Source organism: Argentina silus, assembly GCF_951799395.1.
Source record: "Argentina silus genome assembly, chromosome: Y".
NCBI classification, from domain to species: Eukaryota; Metazoa; Chordata; class Actinopteri; order Argentiniformes; family Argentinidae; genus Argentina; species Argentina silus.
Genome location: NC_139654.1, coordinates 51,552,669 through 51,563,679, shown reverse-complemented (window position 1 = coordinate 51,563,679; position 11,011 = coordinate 51,552,669). Strand labels below are relative to the sequence as shown.

General features: G+C 44.0%; 1 protein-coding gene across 1 annotated transcript; it reads right to left on the bottom strand.

Moving 5' to 3' along the window:
- Positions 1–533: 533 nt before the first annotated feature.
- LOC310824178 (uncharacterized protein) lies at positions 534–4,717 on the bottom strand (the record flags this gene model as incomplete). Its single annotated transcript, XM_083696990.1, has 3 exons — positions 534–562; positions 2,146–2,502; positions 4,459–4,717. 3 exons carry the CDS (start codon positions 4,715–4,717, stop codon positions 534–536), a joined length of 645 nt encoding a protein of 214 aa, XP_083553116.1.
- Between the last annotated feature and the right edge of the window lie 6,294 nt (positions 4,718–11,011).

Below are 11,011 nucleotides of genomic sequence, written 5' to 3'. Positions count from 1 at the left end.
TATGCTGTAAATCTTGGGCAGGTTGCATGTCTGCGTGGCTCCAGTTTCATAACTTCATAAAACACACATGCCGGTTTACATTCTCAGTAGCCTACAGACAGACAGACACACCTTACGTCATGATACTATCCTCTCTCTGCTCTGATCTTTAAAAACACAACTTTAATTAAAGCAGTCATACCCCATCGCCAGGGAGGGAGTGTGAAGGTAGAGAGTACAGTGGTTCATTCTGTTGGCTGTCTGGAGTATCTGAGGTAGATGAGTAGACCAAGACAGACTGACAGGCCTCAGTATCCAGAATAGATACACAATAGAGTATTCTGTCCTTACAAGCAAATGTACATACTGTCAGTGTTTGACTTGGGATGAAAGAGGTACAGGAACTATTCATCTTATATGAGAGGATTTGTTCTAAACACCCGAGGAACAGAGTAGATACATTTCTGATATGATATGGATGCAAAGCCATGTGTGTAGCAACAACCTCTAGTTCCATTGCGTTCAGGAGAACGGTGGAAGACTTGGGAAAGGGACTAGAAGGCCAGCAGAAGCATGTCTGCTACTGAGGAGTATGAAGAGAGTGACAGAGATCTGTGCCTGAGCTTGATTTTATCTTGTTTTTGTTTTGCAATATTTGCCCAAAATGTAAACCTGTGCAAAGAGCTATTTATATATATTTCTACAGCTGAAAGTAAAGTGAAGTGAGGAAATGCCCCCTATTGGTAGTACTGTAAGTGAACAGAGAATCTTCTCTGCCCCCTGCTGTACAGATGAACACATTGCAGCTAAAATGTAAGTTGGTTATCACAAACCAATCATCAGTGGACTTGCTACCAAACTATTAGATGCTAATAAACCATTGTCAACTTCAGTGGGGTGGAGGTTAGGTGAAGGATTAGGATGAAGCAGTTGTATGCACTTGTATGTGTATTCTCTGGTGTGTCTTTAGGCTGCTAGAGCGATTGAAAGTCTTCCCGCACTGGGAGCAGTGGTATGGCCTCTCTCCTGTGTGTATTCTCTGATGTGTCTTTAGGCTGCTAGAGCGATTGAAAGTCTTCCCGCACTGGGAGCAGTGGTATGGCTTCTCTCCTGTGTGTATTCTCTGGTGTGTTTGCAAGGCTCCTGCCTTGTTGAAACTTTTCCCACAGTGGGAGCAGTGGTATGGTCTCTCTCCAGTGTGTATTCTCTGGTGTCTCTTTAGGTCTCCTGCCATAGTGAAACTCTTCCCACACTGGGAGCAGTGATAGGGCCTCTCTCCTGTGTGTATTCTCTGATGTGTCTTTAGGCTGCTAGAGTGATTGAAAGTCTTCCCACACTGGGAGCAGTGGTATGGCTTCTCTCCTGTGTGTATTCTCTGATGTGCCTTCAGGGATCCTGCCTGGTTGAAAGTCTTCCCACACTGGGAGCAGTGGTATGGCTTCTCTCCTGTGTGTATTCTCTGGTGTGTTTGCAAGGCTCCTGCCTGGTTGAAACTCTTCCCACACTGGGAGCAGTGGTATGGCTTCTCTCCTGTGTGTATTCTCTGGTGTGTTTGCAAGGCTCCTGCCAAATTGAAACTTTTCCCACAGTGGGAGCAGTGGTATGGTCTCTCTCCAGTGTGTATTCTCTGGTGTGTCTTTAGGGATCCTGTCTTGTTGAAAGTCTTCCCACACTGGGAGCAGTGATGGGGCCTCTCTCCTGTGTGTATTCTCTGATGTGTCTTTAGGTTGCTAGAGTGATTGAAAGTCTTCCCACACTGGGAGCAGTGGTATGGCTTCTCTCCTGTGTGTATTCTCTGGTGTGTCTTTAGGGATCCTGTCTTGTTGAAAGTCTTCCCACACTGGGAGCAGTGATGGGGCCTCTCTCCTGTGTGTATTCTCTGATGTGCCTTTAGGGATCCTGTCTTGTTGAAATGCTTCCCACACTGAGAGCAGTGATATGGCCTCTCTCCTGTGTGAATTCTCTGGTGTGTTTGCAAGGCTCCTGCCTGACTGAAACTTTTCCAACAGTGGGAGCAGTGGTATGGTCTCTCTCCAGTGTGTATTCTCTGGTGTGTCTTTAGGGATCCTGCAATAGTGAAACTCTTCCCACAATGGGAGCAGTGATATGGCCTCTCTCCTGTGTGTATTCTCTGATGCACTTTTAGGTCTCCTGGATGACTGAAACTCTTCCCGCACTGGGAGCAGTGGTGTGGCCTCTCTCCTGTGTGTATTCTCTGATGTGTCTTTAGGTGCCCCACATCCCTGAAACTCTTCTCACAGTGCGAGCATTGGTATGGCTTCTCTCCTGTGTGTATTCTCTGATGCCTCTTTAGGTTACTCATATGACCAAAACTCTTTCCACACTGAAGGCAAGGGTGAGTCTCCTCTCCTCTGTGAGTCAAATCCTCTTGCTCATAGAAACTACTGAAGTAGTCCATGCACTGGTGATTCTTCTGTCTTAAGCTCCTCTGCCTGTGTTGTTTATGGTTTCCTGATGCGGTGGAGCTGGGCTCGCTGTCTAAGCCTTGGTTGGAGCTCTCTCCTGTAAGAATAGGAACATATACAGGATTAGAAAAGATGAGAACAAGTAGTGCTTCCACAGGCTCACCAGTGTCAGAAGTAACACATCTGGGGTCTGCAGAAACTGTGGGAACTTGAGGTTGTCAGAGTGTGTTGATATTACAACAAATGCAAATGAGTACCTCATCCAGTGTTTCCACTGGCCCCTCACTGCAAGATATTTACCCCCGCTGCTGTGGGACTTCTAGAATAAAAACTTAAAAATGGAGGTACGCAACAACATATAGTCTCTCTGCACTCTGACGGAGTGTCAACCACTCACGTTGCTAGTAGACTATAGGTGAGAGCGCAAATGCAGACACAGTTGAGTGATAGTGGGACAAGACCAGGTTTGAGCAGCGACAATAATGTAGAGAGATAGCTAGCTAGCACTAAGCTACACACTTTTTTCCACAAAACTTCCCCTTTACCATTTATTGGCGACTATGTTGTTGAATAGCTAGATGACAGTTATTTTCAATGTGACTATGCTAGATCACACAGTTCCTCAAGGTAATATTTAGCAATCAGTTTAAATGATGATACAAGCTGGGTCTAGCTAACATTAGTCAAATAAAATCTGCTTCATTTAACTTTCAGATGAGTTTGTAAAAGTATTTTTTACAGAAGAGAAAGATTGCCCCTGATGATGAAGAAGCGAAGAATAGTCAGGTAGGGAGAAGGCTCTGGGCTCTTGAAAATGCCCCTGTAATTTTGAAGGCGTACAAAGAAATGATGCCATCTAAAATATGTAGTGGTAAGTTGGCGAGTTGCTAAGGCATTGTAATGTCCCTAATAAAATACTTGAGAAAACGATCCTACTGATTTCTTTATCAAGTGTGTTTACTTTACTAGAAAGGTACGGCAAAGGCGAGTGCAGCAAGGGAGAGAGGAAAGTGGAGGAAGAGGGCAGAAGGGGAGGAAAGAGGAGGAGTAGAGGAGAGAGGAGGAGAGGAGATCTTCCAAGGCTTTAGCCATGGCTCTACATGTTGAGTCTATTCAGCATCACACCATGTGTCTTTAACGGCAGTAAATATATGCTGTAAATATATAGTGTAATATGAATTCAAGTCTCATCTAAATTGACATTCACCCAAACCAGTAGGGGGGCTATGTCAGCATGTGTGCACGCCCCTCCAACCCCCGCTACCGCCTAATCAATGTTCCATGATTAATGATTGTGTTAAGGCATATGTATTATAGGCCTACCTAAGACTCCGTTGCTCAACAGTTGTATTTTCATGATCAATTTTGTTTGAATGAATGAACAACTCCTGTGGAGAAATCATAGGAAAAACAAAAATAAATATACAAATACAGTGCCTTCAGAAAGTATTCAGACCCCTTCACTTTTTCCACATTTTGTTGTGTTATAGACTCAATTTAAAATTGATTAAATTAAAAGAATTTGCCATCAATCCACACACAATACCCCAGAATGACAAAACGAAAACACAGTTCCAGCCACTTTCTTTGCTATCACTTGAATTCATTGTTGCAAACACAATTATGGATATGAGATTATTAAGATATATTAGATTATTAAGTTATATTATATATTAAGATTTCCATTCAGGGATTATTTTTGGCCACTTGGTTATAGACCAATTTTGTAGAGTGACTGAGAGGATGTCCCATGCTTTTTCCTCCCCACCATTCAACTTTGAAGATTTTTATAAATCTCCTGTGGTGGATGTCTAGGTTTTGCAAAGGGTCTGAATACTTATGTACATGAGGTATTTCTGCATTTCTGCGATTTTAATAAATTTACTGACATTTCTAAAAATCTGTTTTCGCTTTGTCATTCTGGGGTATTGTGTGTGGATTGATGGCAAATTATTTTAATTTAATCCATTTTAAATTTAGTCTATAACACAACAAAATGTGGAAAAAGTGAAGGGGTCTGAATACTTTCCGAAGGTACTGTACATAATCTCACCTTCTTTCTCCTCCACTTCATCTTCTCCTTGCTCTTCTTTCATTATCACATCTTTATCCTCCGCTTCCTCTTCCTCCACCATCACATCCTTCTTTTCTTCTGCGTCTTCTCCTTCCTCCTCTTTCATATCTTCCTCCACCACTTCATATCCTCTTCCCTCTTCTTTCACCATCACATCTTCCTTCTCTTCCTCCTCTCTTCCTCCTCTCTTCCTCCTCTCTTCCACTTCCTCCTCCTCCTCCTCCTCTTCTTTCACCATCACATCTTTCTCCTTCACTTCCTTTCCTCCTTCCTCCTCTTTCACTACCACATTGAGTTCCAGTGTTTGACTGCAGTATTCCAGCTTCACTGCCACCATCTCTGGACCGCAAGGTGTGGTTTTCTGGACTGAAGAACCACAGCAACAACTCTGTGGACGGGTTCAGAAATAGTAGCTGGGCTGTGAGGTGGATCTGTAGTGTAAACAAATGAAGCACAAACAGTCACGGGTAAATTTCACAAACTGTACCAAAAAACCTAATCAGACTCTTAACTCGCTATTCTGCTAGCTATGCTAGCCTGTGGACAAGGGTATTAAAACATATAGGACATAATGAATTGTTATGGGAATACAATAAAATAAAATATAGACTATACATAAAATATTTGTATATTTTGACTAACACTTATGGAGACTCAAATAGTTCCTTCACGCAAACCTATGGAGCAAGTTGCCAGTCAACTGTTTGTTTGCCCGCGGAGCCAGTCTGAGAAATATTACTAGCTTACCTAATCATTTTCAAACTGTATAGATACTGTAAATTTAACTTGCATGGTTAAACCAATTCAAGAGTGAGATTTTCCAAATGGGGGTAGTTTTATTGTTTTACTTGAGAGTAGCCATGTATTGAGTAAATCTGGACGGATTTTTTGGAACTATTTGAAGCCTCCAGTAATTCCATTGGCACCACTCTTTTAAAATACCACTCTAAGGAGATGTATTTCATGTAAACAAGCGCAAAGCATGTGCAAATTCGGGGCGGAAAAGCACTGTTTTGTTGTCAGCACACCAGAGAACGTATATACAGTGGGGGAAATAATTATTTGATCCCCTGCTGATTTTGTTAGTTTGCCCGATTACAAAGAAATGAGTGGTCTATCATTTTTATGGTACTTTTATTTTAACAAATAGACACAGAATATCAACAAAGAAGTCCAGAAAAAACACATTATATAAAGTTATAAATTCATTTGCATTCGATCGAAGGAAATAAGTATTTGATCCCCTACAAACCAGCAAGAATTCTGGCTCATACAGACCGGTTATATGCCCATGAGGCACACAGATTAGTCCTGTCACTTTAGGAAAAGTACTCCTAATCTCTGCTTGTTATGGGTATAAAAGACACCTGTCAATAGAATCAATCTCTTCCATTCCAACCTCTCCACCACCATGGGCAAGACTAAAGAACATTCAAAGGACATCAGGGTAAGAGTTGTAGACCTGCACAAGGCTGGAATGGGCTACAAGACCATCAGCAAGAAGCTTGGTTAGAAGGAGACAACTGTTCTACATCTGTTCTACATCTCTGGTACCACTCTACTTGGGAGCACAAAGATGTTTGAGATGTATGGTCGCAGTAAACAGCCAGCAACATTTTCAATTCAAAACTCACCTCGCAACTCACATTCTGGAAGTGTTGAGGAGTAGAGTGGCACCAGAGATGTATTGAAATCTTAAAATTATTTTGAAGCACTTTTATTTTGAAGCCACGAAAACAGCGATAAGCGAAACTGAAAGTCATAATGGAGCTAGCTGGAGTTTATTGGAGCTCAGAGAACACAGGCGTGTTCTCAGATAGTAGCCTTAGTAGTCGTAGCCTTCTTCCGATCGGTGCAAATGTATTGTAACGAACGGCGGGGCAGAGTAGCTTGCCTTAAGCGGGTATCGAACTCGCAACCTTCCGCTTACAAACCGGCCGCGCTAGCCACAACACCAAGAGAGTTAACTCCCTTGGCGGAGCTGCTAACGGGCCTTACACAGGGTCGTTACAGTATGTAAATAAAAAAAAAAAAAAAACGCCCACGTTAAACTTGTTTAAGCATTTACAAATACTAAATACTTATTTAAATCAATTGTCCCCAACCACACTTTCTATTGGTTTTTCAAACCATCACTCAAATAAGTGCCAACCCTTGTTTTATCGTTAGGATTAACGATAAACGATAAACGATTAACGATTCACACAGCTCCGGAATCAAAAACGAATGAACCCAATATTATATGATTGTCTTCGCCAAAGTCTCATCGACAACAAACTGAAAACCGCTAACATATCCCGTTTGGGGCTTTTTTTATTTTAGAAATAATGTATCAGACGTGGGAGTGTGAACGAGAGGGAGAGCTAGCCAGGCTGCAACCGTGTTAGGCGGAGCGGAGTATTTTTGTACTACTGTCTGATGGCAAACTGCAATAATTTTTGACAAAACACTATCTAGCTTGCTACTTCTGTTCAATAGCAAGCTTGGAGTGTCAGACATTTCGTCGATAAACTACGACAAAGGTTATTTTATGAGCCATGAACAAGGCATGAATAAAGGCACATAAGAGTAGCTATATGTTTGTGCACAGGCGTGTGCGTGCGTGCGTGTGTGTGTGTGTGTGAAGGAGTCTCTGGGAGGAGAGAGACGAGTTTGACAGAGATAACTTTTGAACGTGGTAGATACTCAGATGCTGCTAGGGAAGTTTACAAGGATTTAGTGACTACCATGGGGGTTAGTTTAACCAAATCATCAGAAGTGGTCAACAGGTTGTTTTGGAGAAGTTTTAAGGGTCCAAGATGGGCATACTTTCAAGCTGTATGCAAAATATTCCAATGTTCATGCAGGATTGTGTAGACACGTACCTCTGCCATCGTACTTGAAGTTCATATTGCAATCTGGACGCAAAAGCGTTTCCTGCTGGCAACATCACTACTGCATCCCTCTCCCAACAATCATGCTTTACCGCTATAGCCTATATATGTGCAGTAGGTTAGTTTTTTATTTATAAATATATATATATAGCAGTAAAGCATGACTGTTGATAAAAAATGGTCACAATTTTATGAGATTATCTGTCATTAAAAGCTTAGTTTGAGCAGGTTTCAGCTATTACAATATGGGTAAAAGTAATAAACATCATTTGTTCCTTAACTAAATAATAGTATATAGTTGCTTATATTCTGGCCAGAGGGAGCTGACTCAGCGCTCCAGCAGCGTTTTGGAAACACTGACTGGGGTGTGTTTGCCACTCAGGCCACCCATGACTCCCACACGGACATTGATTCATATGCCTCCTCTGTTTTGGACTACATCAATTCCAACATCAACAGTGTCACCACACTCAAGCAGATCACCACTTTCCCTAATCAGAAGCCATGGATGAACAGTGAGGTCCGACTCCTGCTGAAGGCACACGACATTGCCTTCAGATCAGGGGATGCTCGGGCCTATAGCTCATCCAGGGCTAATCTGCAGAGGGGCATCAAAAAGGCCAAGCACAACCACAAGCTGAGGATAGAGGATCACTTCAGGAACAACTCTGACCCCCGACGCATGTGGCAGGGCATCCAGGCCATCACAGACTACAAACCAACTAACACCCCACCCCTCTCCGTTGACGCCTCCCTCCCTGATGAGCTGAACCACTTCTACGGCCGCTTTGACAGGGACAACAAGGAGGTGGCCATCAAGGCTGTGCTCCCTGCGGATCACCAGCCCCTCACTCTCTCCCACCGACGTGTGTGCGGCACTGAGCAGGACTAACGCACGCAAGGCTGCTGGTCCTGATGGGATCCCCGGACGCGTCCTCAGGGCCTGCGCTGTGCAGCTGACTAAGGTTTGGACTGACATATTCAACCTGTCCCTAGCCCAAGCAGCTGTCCCCGCGTGCTTCAAAACCACCTCCATCGTGCCGGTGCCAAAACACTCCACTGCAACGAGCTTAAATGACTTCCGACCAGTGGCACTCACGCCCATCATCATGAAGTGCTTCGAGAGGCTGGTCTTAGCTCAACTCAAGACCTGCCTACCACCCACACTGGACCCCTTTCAATTCGCCTACCGGCAGAACAGGAGTACAGAGGATGCCATTTCAACGGCACTTCACTCCGCCCTGTCCCACCTCGACAAGACTAACTCTTATGTGAGAATGCTGTTCATTGACTTCAGTTCAGCATTCAACACCATCATCCCCTCCAAACTGATCTCCAAACTCAGGCAACTGGGCATCAACTCCTCCCTCTGCAACTGGATTCTGGACTTCCTAACCAACAGGCCGCAGTCTGTTAGGCTTCACAACCACACCTCTTCAACCCTCACCCTGAACACTGGCGTTCCACAAGGCTGTGTGCTGAGCCCCCTCCTTTACTCCCTCTTCACCTACGACTGCACACCTGTACATGGCTCAAACACCATTGTTAAGTTTGCAGACGACACAACAGTGATCGGTCTCATCAGCAACAACGATGAGTCGGCCTACAGGGAGGAGGTCCAGCACCTAACAGTGTGGTGCAACGACAATAACCTGGCTCTCAACACCAGGAAGACCAAAGAACTCATTGTGGACTTCAGGAAGTCTAAAGCTGGCGCACACACCCCCATCCTCATCAACGGGACTGAGGTGGAGCGAGTCACCAGCTTCAAGTTTCTGGGTGTCCACATCTCTGAGGACCCCTCCTGGACCCTCGACACCTCCACCCTGATAAAGAAGGCTCACCAGCGTCTCTTCTTCCTGAGGAGACTAAAGAAGGTCCATCTGTCTCCTCAGATCCTGGTGAACTTCTACCGCTGCACCATCGAGAGTATCCTTACCAACTGTGTCACAGTATGGTATGGCAACTGCTCGGCATCGGACCGGAAAGCACTGCAGAGGGTGGTGAAAACTGCCCAACGCATCACCGGTTCCTCACTCCCCTCCATCGAGGCTGTCCAGGGCAAACGATGCTTGCGTAAGGCACGCAGCATCGTCAAGGACATTTCTCACCCCAACCATAGACTTTTCACCTCACTCCCCTCCGGGAGGCGCTACAGGTCTCTCCGCACCCGAACCAGCAGGTTCAGAGGCAGCTTCTTCCCTGCGGCTGTCACCCTACTGAACTTGAACACTGCACCTACCTGACAACCTACCAACCCCTGCAACCCCTGCAACCCCCCCCCCCACCCACCCACCCACCCGGACAATTGCACTATTACTCCCCTCCCCTGCTCTTACTCAATACCACTGCTCTTCTGTACATATCTGTCCATACTGTTCATAATGCACATAATGCACATATCCTTATATTTTCTTTAATACTACTGCACATACTGTACATACCTGTTTATACTGTTTATACGGCATTCCATATTTATATTTATTCTGCTATCTACCTCATGTTACTGTTAATACATATATACTGCTAGACTGCATTACCTATACAGCTCATATGCTGCTACACTGTTCATACTGTAACTATTTATTCTGCTATAATGCTACTGCTTACTCATATACTGCTTATACTGCACTGCTTATATTATACTGCACTACTTACTGCTCATATATTGCACTACCTGTAAATACTGTTCATTGCACTTTCTGCTATTTTGCACTTCTGGTTAGACGCTAACTGCATTTCGTTGTCTCTGTACTTGTACTCTGCACAATGACAATAAAGTTGAATCTAATCTAATATTGACTAATAAGAGCTCATGACTAACTTTACATGGCCATATGGGAACAAATGCTCTTGAAGAAGATACATAGGATAGGAGACGATAACAGCTTGATAAATAGTATCAATGTTTTCCATTCATTTCAACGAGACTGCTTTACTCCAACCTCCTCCACCGCTAGGTTGTAAAGGTGGTTTTCGGGTACTATTTAACGTAAATGAAAGCTAATCAAACATGTTATGGGCAACACATATTTGAAGTCTGTTCATTTTATTGTATATATATTTATATATTTCGATCTATATTGTCGGAATGACCGAACAGTTGTATTGACAATGGGCAACTGACCTGGATATCGGGAAGAAAACAGGAAGCGTAACGTGAAATCAAAATCATTACGTTATTGTTAAATACCCAAATATATCATGTTTTACAGTTAAGATGTTGTCTGATGTCTCAGAAATCGTCGATCATAATACGGACTGTTCCACGCGGTTCATTTCATCCAGATAAAACTGCAGGACATACTGGCCGAACATACTGGCCGGACATACTGGCCACGCGGTTCATTTCATCCAGATAAAACTGCAGGACATACTGGCCGAACATACTGGCCACGCGGTTCATTTCATCCAGATAAAACTGCAGGACATACTGGCCGAACATACTGGCCGGACATACTGGCCACGCGGTTCATTTCATCCAGATAAAACTGCAGGACATACTGGCCGAACATACTGGCCACGCGGTTCATTTCATCCAGATAAAACTGCAGGACATACTGGCCGAACATACTGGCCGGACATACTGGCCACGCGGTTCATTTCATCCAGATAAAACTGCAGGACATACTGGCCGAGCCATTGACATTTGAGGAATG